A 13,054-nucleotide genomic window follows, 5' to 3' on the forward strand; every position below is an offset into this window, starting at 1 on the left:
CATCGCTCTGGGAACCTCCGGAGATAGGGGCGCTCCCTCAGACACCTCGGTCTCCTGTGTCTGTCTGGGCAGAAGCAGCCTCAGCGAAGGAACGAATGCGTGAGGTCGGAACCAGGAAGTGAGCCGCCGTTTGTGGCGTTGGCGCTGTGCAGAGGCCGCCCCCCACTCCCCAAAGCCGAAGCTGCTACAGGTGGAAGGGTGTGACCCGCCAGACGCCCTCGTGCGTCGCCCACACTCCAAGGTGGCCTTATGCGGGGAACACTGTCCCAGCAGCCTCGGCCACTGGCTCCTTTGTCCTTGGTTTCCTTTCTTCACCCCGAGAAGGTTCTGCTGGCTACTGGAGTCAGTGCTTGCTGGAAAGACGGTTTCTCTGAAAATGTCAGCTCCGGGGAGGTCTTGAGAATAGGGTACGGCCCTCAGCAGACTCCTGCCTGGTCAGTCTCCTCCATGAAACGTGCAGCCAGAGCCCCAGGTGGAGGACAAGGAAATAGGAAGTAGGTGTGCAGCCCAGGGTTGCCTCTCAAGGTGGGTGCAGAGTCCACCTCAGTGCTGAGCCAGCAGGTGGAGGCCACATGGCTACCAGCCAACTCCGACTTCAAAACCTTCGTCCCAGGCAAGAAGGCCTCCTCACCCCCAACCCTCCGGAGATCAAGGAGAGAAACTGGGACACCAAACAGGTCACCAAGGTTACTTACAGCTAAGAAACAAAAGGTTTCCAAAAATGAGGTACTAAAGCTCCAAAGAGGAGCTAAAATCCCACTTTAAGACTTGCTGACCAGGAGCACCTGGGTGGCTCAGTTGGTTTAAGCGTCCCGACTTCTGTTCAGGTCATGATCTCGCCGTCTGTGGGTTTGAGCCCCACGTTGGGCTCTATGCTGACAGCTCAGAGCTTGGAGCCTGCCTCGGATTCTGGGTCTCAAAATAAAACAAAAATAAACATTAAAAAAAAAAACCCAAAAAACCCAACTGTCTGACCAATCAGCCTATCAATGGAAGGTCTTGAAAAGTCAAGTCTCCCTACTATTAAACATCAACAGCTCCTATATTCTTACCAAGAGAATGTTTGACCATTCTCAACAACCTCAAAAAACCACTTTTTGTGCCAGGGGAAAAAAAAAAGGTGATTCTCTTTGTTTTTTTGGTACAAAGAGGTGATTTTATTAAAGCACAGGGACAGGACCTATAGGCAGAAAACAGCTGCCAAAAAATGTCCATTCTCTTGTTGACCCCAGATTTGGGGATCTTCTCCACTGTTGGCAATGTAACTTATATGTTTTGAAATTTTATTTATTTACTTTCATTTGAAGGGGTGGGCAGAGGGAGAGAATCTCAAGCAGGCTCCACGTTCAGTGCAGACCCCGATGTGGGGCTCGATCCCAAGACCTGGGATCATGACCTGAGCCGAAATCAAGAGCTGGGGCACTCAACCGAGCCACACAGGTGCCCCAGTTTTAATTTGTATTTTTAACTGGGGAGATTAGGTGTTTTCCCCATATTTGTGGGCTACTGTATTTCCTCTGGGAACAGCCTACTCACATCCTTTGTTCATTTTTTTCTACCGACTCTTTTTTTCTTCTTAATGATTTATAGGCACTCTGTATTATTGACATTGTCATATATTTTTTTCCTATTTTCTCTGTCATTTGTCTTTTAATTTTGTTTATGTCTCCTTCTGCAGTTTCACACGTTCACAGTGTCCCACGCGTGTCTCTTCCTGCGGCCTCAGTTTTTCATGTCGTGCTCAGAATCTCTCTGAGATGATTCAGCTGCTGCTTCAGACGTTCTGAGAAACAACGGCCACAAGGCTTGCCGTGGCGGCAAATCATGCTTATTCAAAAGAAAACGTTTATTTTAAAAATAAGAACTGTCACCCCAAGCATTTATTTAAATATTAATAGTTACGGGTAAAAATTACAAATGGTACAACAAAACTAACAGCTTTATGTTCACAGATGGTAAGACGCTGACAAACGAGAAAGGAGATCTATGTACATGGAGATTTGGTTGTTATGAAAATGCATACGAAGGCTTAAGAAACGGTCTATTTATAGGCTTTGGTGGAGCCATAATCCCCAATTTTCTACTGGCTCCTGGTGCTGCTTGGGGACCAGGCAAAGGCGAACGGGGTCCAAATATGTTGGAGGATTTACTTTTAGCAGATATCCTTCTGCACGTGGTGGACCCCCTAAAATGTGACAAAGAAAAGAAAACGAAAATGTTAAATAAGACCAAAAGCGAACAGTCTTCTTGCTCTTAACCTGTGCGGACCTATATAATCAGTCCATGATTTTCCTTGGTCTTCCGTGTCTGTGCATTTGCTGCCCGCAGGGGCCCCTGTAAGGAAGTTTCTGTTACAGTTCGAGGAATGAAGGATTACTGCCCTTCACACACTTTTGCCTTGAATTTGTCTTAGACGTTTCTTAATTCTGTGACTTGAGATGGACAGACCTGTGCCTGCCCCCACCCACCCCTTTCACCGCTGATCGTCAAACCTTCCCTCTGGACGACACGGCCCAGATCCACATTCCTTAATCTATTCTGACCAAGTGAAGGAAGCGAGAATACTTCGGCTTAAGGTCCCAAATGCCCGGACAACAGACACTCTGGAATGACTGTGACTGCCCAGAAAGGTAGCTGTGTGGGCGAGTGCCTGCCCGCAGGGCTGTGACCAGAGCACAGAGGGGCCTCCTCCCGGCCGGACCCGCAAGAGGGAGGCTGCAGATGTGGCTCCCCGGGGAGGCGCTTGGGTCTGCGTGCGTGTCAGGGCCACGTCACCGGCAGCCGGCTCTCTAGCCCACTCTCACCTCCTGCTTGCTGCCTTTCGAATCAGGCAGGAGCCCTGCCCCAGCCGATTATAGAGTCCTTCCCGCACCTCACTTCCCTCACTGACCCGAAGATATCAGCTTTTCTTTTTCTCCCCAGAAAGAAACCAAAGGAAAGGGTCAGGGAGCCAGCATTCTACTAGGATAACAGCAGAAGCCTCTCCCTGTGCGGGCATTTTCCATGGCTTGTAACCACGCTGAATCCATGCCCAGAGGTAATTCCATGGCATGGGGTATCCAAGTGGCCTCCTATCTCTGAATTTGGGGGCCAGGGTCTAAGGACATTCTGGTAGGGCTGGGTGAAGAGTGGTTTTTCCACATTTTTAAACTCTTGCTGGAGGGCGGTTTTATTGCAGAACTGGCAAAGATCTGCTCCACCGGCAGAGAAGCAGCCTTAAATTTCCCTACGCTGATTTCCTGCTGAGAAATTAAGCCCTGAGCGAAAACCTGCTGTTTATGTTGATTTACAGAATGAATCTGCCAACAGCAGTTTCCATTTCACCCGGGCCATCCATTTTACTCCCACTCAGAGGGCCCGGGAACACAACCGGTTCATTGTGTGTTATTCTGGAGATGTAAAACTCTGAGGGCGGGGTGGGGACTTAAGGTCTCTGGCAAAGAGCCACTTGTATTCTGTTGCTGCACAGACTCCCAGCCAGGTGAGCAGACTGGAGACTGGGAAACCATCACAGCAGTTTAGTGCAAACGAAGAAGAGAATGAAGCACACGTTGGAGGCTGCTACAAGGGCGGAAAAAAAAAAAAAGTTACAAAACTCCGTGGTTTTGGCCAGTAGGGATTAGAAAAGACTCCCATTGTAAACACGCAGGCTAATTAACAACCAGCATCAAAATTGGTACTGGCTTTTGGGTAAGTGTGAGTTTTACGGCTTCTTCTTAGATTAGCTCTAACCCACAGGGCAAAGTGCTTCACTCTTATAAACAGAAGTCAGGAAAACTGGAAAGGGAGCCAAGGGCAACGAACACTGAAATATGGGGTGCTCTGTCCGAACAAGTAAGAATGGTCAGATCATAATCATGTGTGAGGGATCTCCGTGGGCGACGTGCAGAAATGAGGGTGCTCGGGGCAGGCGTGGGCCAGCCAGAGTCCAGTCCTACCTGGGACCTGGAGCCCCGGGGCTGGGGAGAGGCTCACGCAAGCCTCCCCCGTGTCATAAACCCCAGGGGTCTAGACCAGATGCCTTTTACATTCTCCTTCTACTCCATGAGCTCCTGAGGAAATGGCTATTTCCCCAAATGGAGGAGTAAATGAGGAAAGTACGAAAACGTCCCCACCAAAGAACATCTGCTGGTCACTTGCGCACTAAAAGCCACAAAATTAAAGTAACATTTACTAATGCCTTTAACTTCTGTACCCTGGCAGAAGGATTAGCATGTACAAGATGCTTGTTTATGGACTTAACAGGAAAATGACAATTTGTTAACATTTGCCTTCCTTCCTCTTCCCCTAGCCGTTTTGTTTTTTATTACCCAGAAGGAAAGGAGGTAGAAAAACTGCAAAGAAAAACACAACAGCTTGTAAAAGTTTACTGAGGACTTGTTCCCTCTTTTCTGTAAGCCCTTTGTGTTAGAATGTGCAGGTAGCTGGGGGCCGGGTTCTCCAGACTGATGGGAAGGTCACGGTCCCGCCAGACCTTACTTACCCACAAGGCAAAGGCAGAGGCTGTCAGAAGAAGGCGCTGTCAGGACCAGTGCAATTACCAAGAATAAGGACACTGCACAGATCGTCACCCAGGACCCGACTCCCTGCTGGCGTGCAGGCAGCGCCCCAAAGTCACCGCATCCCAGCCCAGGGGCCAGGCAAGTGTGAGGGAGGGGAGACACAGCCCTTAGAGGCCTGGCTTACAGGACCTTTGGGTTCACCTGCTGTGGCCTCTTCTCTGCTACCCTGCAAAGGTGGGGAGATTGGCTCTCCCCAGGTATAACCAAACTGGGAGCGTGGAGGACTGCCAGGTGGAGGCCCGCACGTTCTGTAGCAGTAAAAGTGGCATAGCAGGTACTGATGGTCATAAAAAACAAAACCCTTTGTTTACTCAGCCAGTATATGATTTATAATATTTTAGGTGGAAAAGTCCCTTAAGAAGAGCACTGATAAAAAAAAATCCCCCCCGCCAGGGTAACGTCAAAACGGGAGATGTTCATGCAGACTAGAAAACCGAGGCGATAATCAATTTAGGAGTAGAGATTAAAAAAAATCTGAAACAAATGTTTCTGTTTTGGCTCAAACCTTAATCATCACCCCATTAACTGGAGAGGCGACGTTTGACGACAGTCTGTTTTAATAAGAGCTTCAAAGCGAACCGGGGCCGCTCCGCTTCTGGCCGCTCCTCCCTGACCCGCCACCCCACAGACCGCAACGCAGGACGGACGTACCCTTTTGTGTTGGAGCCACCGAAACCAGTCTTCCTCCTCTTAGACCTCTGGGAGGCTGGCATCCTTTTCCTCTTTCTTTCGTTTCTGGTTTTATTTGCAAAGTAGTGAGAAGATACGGGCATTTCCTCATCGGACTCCACAGGGGCATTTCTTCTGGTGCCTCTGCTGCTGCCCGGACTCACCCGGGGGGATCCGTCATCGGCTGCAAGCAGACAAGGCAGACGTTTACATGCGACGCTGTGCTGGCCCGGGTGCGCTGATGGTCCCTGTGGACACAACACAGGGGTGCGGTCTGGCGGACACCCAGCTGCTTCCCGGGTGTCCTCCTGCCACACACGGGTTCAACAATTCTGCAAGAACTGAACATTTCTCTTTCATGTCACAGAGCCCCAAAGTCCTCAGTGGAAGTTTACTTTTAAAGCAAAAAGATCAGAATTCATTAAAAAAGCTTGAGATACCTTTTTTTTTTTTTTTAAAGTAAACTCTACGCCCAATGTGGGACTTGAACTCACAACCCTGAGATCAAGGGTCACTTGCTCTCCTGACTGAGCCAGCCGGGAGCCCCAGAAGTTTGTGACGCTCCTGAACTTAACTAGAGACGTCAGGCCTAGCTCATACTCTGTTGTGTATGGCCTTCGTCCCTGTGATCCTTCGGGCAGCTAATCCCGTTAAACTCTTCGAAAAGTAGGGAGTGCTACATAAGACCAATTTACCATCTTACACGTGCTGGAAAAAGCGCCCAATGGAAGAGAAACATAACCAACTATGTTCTGCACCTCATCTTTGAACGGTTACTCAGTGAACGAGTGTCAGAAAACCCTGGGCCCCATTTATATTCTTTAAAGTCACAAACCACTTCTTTACGTTATAGTTGTAAACATTTCATATACTATGCGGGAAATGGGTCTGCATGAAAGTGCCAGTTTGCAAAAAAGGTGGCTATTTCCACAAGCACTGGCATCCTAAGGCACCTAAAAAGCATAAAACCTCTCTGTAGGTCAATAGGGATCCCAGCTACATTTCCTTTCCTTCCCCTTCCTTCCTCTTCCTCCCTCCCTTTCCCTTTCTCCTTTCCTCCCTCCCTTTCTTCCTCTTTCTTTCAGTTTTAACTAGGCCCCATGCCCAACGTGAGGCTTGATTGAATTCACGACCCTGAGGTTAAGAGTGTGAGGTTAAGAGTCACAGCCTCTACCGACTGAGCCCACCAGGTGCCCCCCAGCTCCATTTTCTGAAGGAAGGTATTTCCTGGCCACTCCAGCCACCCTCCTGCCTGGCAGGAAGGGCCCTAATCCCCGGGCCTCCTCATCCGTCCAACACTGGTTCACACGGGGAGGCAGCGAGGCTCTGGCAAAGCTGTCGTCCCGTCATCCTAGCTGTGGGACTTGGACATAAAAAGGCTGTGAAATGGGCGTAGTTCTGAGGATCGAATGATACAAAACAGGCAAAGCTCTTGGCACAGCGTCTGTCCCTCAGTAAGTGGGAGCGATCGTCACCACACTGTGGGCTGTTTCCACAGAGCAGCCCGTCTTATGTGGGCAAGAATCCCCTTCCAGACAAGTTACTACACTAAACAAATGTTAAGTTCCTACCAATATTCAAAGCAAGGCTCTTAATGGAATAATTACCATGCAGAGGAATTTTTTAAAAATCCTACTTTTCAGCATTTTGTTAATGGATAAAAAACGAATGAGGAGAGACAGAACTTGAAACACAGGCTCACTCATTTCTCATCCTGCTAATCTTTTCCATTAGCCTTGAGAAGAACCCCCAGCCATTTGTTACAGAAACAGGAAAAACACTGAACTTGGCTTGTCTTTTGTGTCTCACTGCATGGCAATATGCTGGAGGAGGGCAGAGGAACTGGCATCTCCTATAACAAAACCTTCCTCGTGCCGATCTTCTCCTAGTTAATCCTGTCTGGTAGCTCAGTGATGAGGTTCACAAGGAGAGGGGCGACGTGACAGGCCACATCCTCGGGATCGTCTGCTAACAACAAGCTCACTTGGGCAGATTCTTTCCAGTAACGATGAGATTATCTAGCATTCCAATTACACGTTCATTTTCCCCAAACATTTAAACTCCTGAATTTTATCTTTCCACGTGTTTGTCAGATAACGTGTGCCTTCCGCAGATAAGGAAACCAAGCACAACGAGGTTATTGTGGCCTGCCAGGGATAGCAGAGTGCGATGGTGGCAGATTTGGATTTCCTTGGGCACTTGCCTTTAATAGAACAGGAACTCCTGGGCCCAAAGGTCCTCCTCTGGGCCCTATTCCCAGGCCCAAGGACTGGCACTCCCCGGGGGGCTCACCAGTGTCCCCTAAGAGGTGCCTGGCACATCACAAACACCGGGGGCTGCTCTGGGCACTTGAGCGTCAGTGTGACAGGGTGTAGGAGGCACTGACACAACCCAGAAACCACAAAATTCTAATTCAGTGACATGCGGTGCTTCACGTTAAAACAGGCTTTTAGAAAACACGTATTTAGCTATATACTGCACCTGGCAATGTCCACTCCGAGTATTTCTGCAATATTGGAATCACTTCTGCGCCGTATTTTTCCAGTTTGTCTTCAGTAACGCCATCAATTTGAAGCAAAACCTCAGGATCGGAAGATAAAGATTCTGTGCATGGGCATAAAATTAGGAATTTAAATGACCACCCATGGAAAAGCCACTGAATTCGTGCTCATTTGCTCATTCAGCGCATGTCTGTCAAGTGCCAGCTAACTGCAGGGCACCAGGCACCCGGGCCAATTTTCTGAGAGGCAGTTAGTGCCAACAGAGGCGGCAGACAGGCCCAGAGGACAGGAGCCCATCATGCAATTCCAGCAGCAAAGGTGCATGAATCTGGGCAGACGGTGGGGGACAGCACAGGACACGGGGTGGGGGAAACGGGAGGTGGGCACCTGTGCAGCGGGTCTCAGAGCTGAAGCACACTTTGCTGTCGTCCACTGTTCTCACAACAAAGACTTGTCTAGCTGCAACACTGATGCTCCCTGTTTCGGAGGACGCCCACATTTCCATTTCCGGCTCTGACTTCGCCCCTGCACTTTAGACACGCATATCCAACCCGAGGCCGTCACTGAATTCTTACTCCATCCCCAACCCAAACCCGTTCTTCCTCCAGTCCGTCCGCAGGTGGGGTGAAGCAAGTATTTGGACTGGAACAAGCGGGCCATTAAGAGTCCTCTGCAGACAGATGGCACATCAGCCTTGTAGCTGGACAAGCCCGTCATTTTAAAGATCGCTCTGGCTGCTGCATGGAAAATGAACTGTGGGGGAAAGAGTGGAACCTGGGAGCCTGGCGGAAGCCACCGCAGGGCAGGCAAGGGCGCAGGGAGCCACAGTGTGGCGGTGCACTCGGACGGAAGAGGGGGATCCAGGGACACTGCAGAGGCTAGGTCTGCAGGATTTATAGATGCACGGGGCTAGGGAAGGGAGGAGGAGATCATTCCTTCTATTCAACTTGAGCAAAGGAAAGAAAGGGCAGATCTCAAATCTGTGATTTTCACATCATTCCTATGTCGAGAGGAGAAGGGGCAGACCAGCAGGATCACGGAGGGTTAACAGAAGACGAGGTTGGACCGGCAAGCAGAAATGCAGACCCTTGAAAGAATCTGTACCTTTTCTAGAAAGATGTTGGAGTTATCGGCCGACTTTGTGGAAGATTAAAATGTGCAGAATGTTCACCTCTGGAGTTAAGGGGGCCAGGGAGGAAGCTACGCTAAGAGCCTACCAACAAAATGCTGTATTCCATCAACTCTGAGGCACACACTTTTCCACGCTGTGGCGTTCCTGAGGTCAAGGTGCAGCTTACAAGTGCTGACGGCCAGATGCCTACTGCTGCCTGCACACGTGAGGCCTGGTCATGGCTGTCCGGGCTGTCAGCATGTGCGCAGTTCACCTGCCCCACAAGATGTCCACCAGACAGCACAGGACAAGTGACTGTGGATGCAGAGAAGCTCCGGGTAACGGGGAACAGATTTGCCACTAATAAAACAAGTATCTGTCTTTGAGGAAATGGCCACGATTCTGTACCTTCTTGCAAGCAACAGCCAAGCGCTTCACGTGCCCTACAGAAGGGCCCCCAGAGCAGACAGAGCAGGGTCACATTCGTGCTTCTGAGATGTGCCTCCGCCCGCTGATGCTCTCGGGCATCATCAGGGAAACGCCACCATCAAATCAGCGTGGGTGACATGGGTTTTGATTAAAATACTGGTGAAAAGAGTGGACCATGCTAAAAAAGACCGCGTCACTAACATTCTCAATGACACGAGGGCAAACAAAAGACATGGACGACTGAGTCAGAAACTGATTCCGAAGAGTCAGGCTTTGAATATGAACTTTTACAAGTACCTAAATCAACTTGCTTTGATTCTATGCATTTTTCACATATGTAGAGAATTGTATAATGATAAAAATCTATATGTAAATAAGTAAAAAACAATTCTTTCAATAAAAGCACCATGTCACCACTTAATTAGCACATTTTTTTCTTCCTTAATTGTCTATAAAATAGCAGTGTCTTAACATAGACGGTGGCTCAGAGCTGATGAAATGCTGTCATGACCTACAGTGGCAGGAACAGGAATGGAAACGAGAGAAGGTGTTGATCATGGGATTTTATGAAGGAAGCGTCCAGAAGGTAATATACACTCATCAGTCAACTATGTGGACGCCTGATTTTACAGGAGCAATCCTATTAGGATCTGAAGCTATGGAAATAGGTCAGCACGTTTTTTTCAACTAAAGACCAGCAGTGTGCTAGGGCCAGGTTCAAAGAAGCATAAAACATAATGTCTTTTCATAAGGAACTTAGCTCCTCATGGCAAAGGCATTTGTACATAACATGGCCAAACATCATAAAGTGGGCAGATAATGGACACACAATCAACGAGTGACAGCTGGTGGTAGAGATTATAAATATCCACATCCTAACGTCTGGCATTAGAGGAAAAAGTATAAAATTAAAATTATACTGTATGTCTGAATAACAAAGTATTATATGTACCTTAAAGGCTGTATTTCATCTTACATTTGTTTTTCTGAGCTATCTATCTATCTATCTATCTATCTATCTATCTTAGTCTGATCTCTAATATTATTTAGAGTCTCTCTCTCTTTTTTTTCAATATATGAAATTTATTATCAAATTGGTTTCCATACCTGAGCTTTCAATTTAGAGATTAAATAATGAAAATAAACGGAGCTATATCAGTGCACTTAAAAAGTTCCATAGCAGGATTAACTTTTGGCTTATTAATTTACGCCACATAATAGAAGACTCACACATACCCACCTGCAAGCTTCTTGAGAGTGACAGTATTAAAAATATTAAAGTAATGGACGCCAAAAACTTTTCCCAGAGATTTGCAGACTTCCGTCAGTTCTCCAAGACATTTCTTAACTATCTCTTCCCTCTGAGACATCTTTGCCACCAAAGCTTTCTGCTTCTTCACACTGCTGGAGTTTTCCGTTTCCATAAAGTCTACCTTTGTGAGAAAGAAAGTGATCATAGGAGTGGGGACACGTGCGCTTGTATCCAAATATAGGCTTTGTTTAATCCTTAACTGCATTTTTTGGCTTTTGGTTTTTTGTATTTTGGTTATGCCAAGTAGATACTGGAGGCCCCTTGGGAACAGGGGCTGAGCACTCCTCCTCTGTCCATCTCCAGTACCTAGCACAGAACGGCTTCTTAGTAAATGTTTACCTAACGAATACAGGATGATTCAGAGATCGGACAACCCATCGAATTCACTTTGACAAGTACTACATTACTTGGGTTCAATTTTAAGATCTCTTTCCAAGTTAAGAGGAACAGAATACGTTCACATAGGACAGCATATAGAAATTTAGTATCCATAAGCTTTGGAAAAGATGTTTTAATTTGCGGTAATATATTTTCTGCCCACTCACTGTAAGGTAATAAAGTAAAATAAACATTTAAAATACCATACCTTTAAATGCCCATTTAGTACAGTTTCGGCTTTATTTCCTGGCACCATATAGGCAATTGGTTGGTCATTGGCATTGATATATAAGTCTTCATCCAAAATCTTGTCAAGTATCAACTTTTTAAAAAGTCTTTCGGCATTGTGTCGTGAATAAGTAGATCCCTTTCCAAATATCCCCGACTGAATTTTTGCACTCTTACTCCCTGGTAAGGAAGGCCCGAGAAGTTAGATTAGTAAATATAGGTACGTCAGAAGCCTCCAGTAGGAGAGGCTGAGAAAGTCATTTATGTGACAGTCTGGATAAATGAGGTAGGTAATCTCTTCCACAGGAAAACCCACGGCACAAATAGACACCCGTTTCCATAAAATGGGAATATTTGAGTAGAACTCTAAAATTTCAATGGTTGTATGTACTTTTCCTCATCTTTTTATGATCTGCATTGGCCAAAACCAGCAGCAAAATAAAGCTTATTGTTTTAGGCTGTGGCATTTATAGCTTATAACATTACATTAGAGCAAAGAAATCAGAGAGAGTTTATATAAACTTTAAGCACTTTGTATCACTGTGCTACATCAGGATAACTGTGCATTACTGATCCAGTTACAAAAAAATGTGGACAATCATTTTTATAAATACTATCTCTGGTCCTGTCCTGAAAGCACTTCTCACTTACAATCCCAGTATTTAAGTCTCTATTTTTTGTGACCCTCACAGAGGAAGCCTTCCCAAACTGTAAAACAAAAGCACAGCAGGGCACGAGACTACACCCTTCCCTCCTCCTCCTTCTGGCTGAGAGCACCGCACTGGGCTGGGTCCTGGGTTTCGAATCCAATCTGCTGTAATTATTAATGTCTTCATTGTAAACACAACTTTATTATAACAATCTACTTAAGAAGTCTTGTGACACTGATTATAATCAGAATTAACAGTTACTTTGTAAAGCTTTAGCTCTACTTTAAGAGTTTCAAATAATTACATTGTAAATGTCAGATGGCTTCTGCTCATATATACTCAATGATTCAAGTTTTTCTTTCTTCAGGTGATTTTGTATCCCTGAAATGTCGCACTGCAGATCAGACCACCGCTCTGGTATCGGTGGGCTGGGTGACATGGGCCAGCCCTAGTGCTGGGGATAGCTAAGAAGCAGGAAAAATAAGTAAGCTTTGAAAGGGGGGAAGGGAGGAAAGCACCTGGCTGGCTCAGTTGGAAAAGCATGTGACTCTTGATCTCAGGGTTGTGAGTTTGAGCCCTACACCAGGTGTAGAGGTTATTAAAAAAATAAATTTAAAGAAAAAAAAAAAAAGAAAGCAAAGTTAAACACAACTTTCTTAATAACATGTAAGAGCTAATGAGAAATTGAGTATGTCAGAAAAATGTTTGATTTAGTAATCTAGGAATTTACATGGAAAGTGCAGAGATATAGCTGAAGCTGTATTTAAAACACCATTTACTGCATCCTTAAGTACAACAGAAAAAGATGTCCTTAACTAAGACTACTTAAAAAAATACATTTTATCAATATGACAACATATATATTACTAAAAACTACTTTAAAAGAAAAATTAAGAAATGCTTATATATCTGATACAGAAGTGATATACATTATATGTACAGTATGATAAGTAAGTGGTTGTACACAAACATGTTAAAATATTAGCAGTTAGGGGGCACCTGGGTGGCTCAGTCGTTTAAGCATCTGACTTTGGCTCAGGACATGATCTTGTGGGTCTGTCAGTTCGAGCCCCGAGACAGGTTCTGTGCTGACAGCTCGGAGCCCTGAGCCTGCTTCAGGGTCTGTCTCCCTCTCTCTGCCCCTCCCCGGCTTGCACTCTGTTTCTGTCTCTCTCAAAAATAAATAAACATTAAAAAAATCAGTTATTTTATCT

At 46.3% G+C, this 13,054-nt stretch overlaps 1 protein-coding gene across 5 annotated transcripts in view; it reads right to left on the reverse strand.

The window, feature by feature from the left end:
• Positions 1 to 1,825: 1,825 nt before the first annotated feature.
• Positions 1,826 to 13,054, reverse strand: part of BLM (BLM RecQ like helicase) — a 91,493-nt gene continuing 80,264 nt past the window's right edge. For 4 of the 5 annotated variants that reach the window (XM_025918915.2, XM_086711618.1, XM_086711619.1 and 1 more), the window contains 5 exons: positions 11,171 to 11,370; positions 10,513 to 10,705; positions 7,713 to 7,835; positions 5,214 to 5,415; positions 1,826 to 2,185 (listed from right to left, as the gene is read on the reverse strand). In XM_025918915.2, coding sequence (XP_025774700.1) covers positions 2,008 to 2,185; positions 5,214 to 5,415; positions 7,713 to 7,835; positions 10,513 to 10,705; positions 11,171 to 11,370 — 896 coding nt within the window. In that variant the 3' untranslated portion in view covers positions 1,826 to 2,007. Of the gene's footprint in view, positions 2,186 to 5,213; positions 5,416 to 7,712; positions 7,836 to 10,512; positions 10,706 to 11,170; positions 11,371 to 13,054 lie in introns of those variants that run through there. The other variant, XM_086711620.1, reaches the window with a different exon arrangement.

The sequence above is a fragment of the Puma concolor genome, chromosome B3, assembly GCF_028749965.1.
Source record: "Puma concolor isolate L17-30 chromosome B3, mPumCon1.1.hap2, whole genome shotgun sequence".
Classification (NCBI taxonomy): Eukaryota; Metazoa; Chordata; class Mammalia; order Carnivora; family Felidae; genus Puma; species Puma concolor.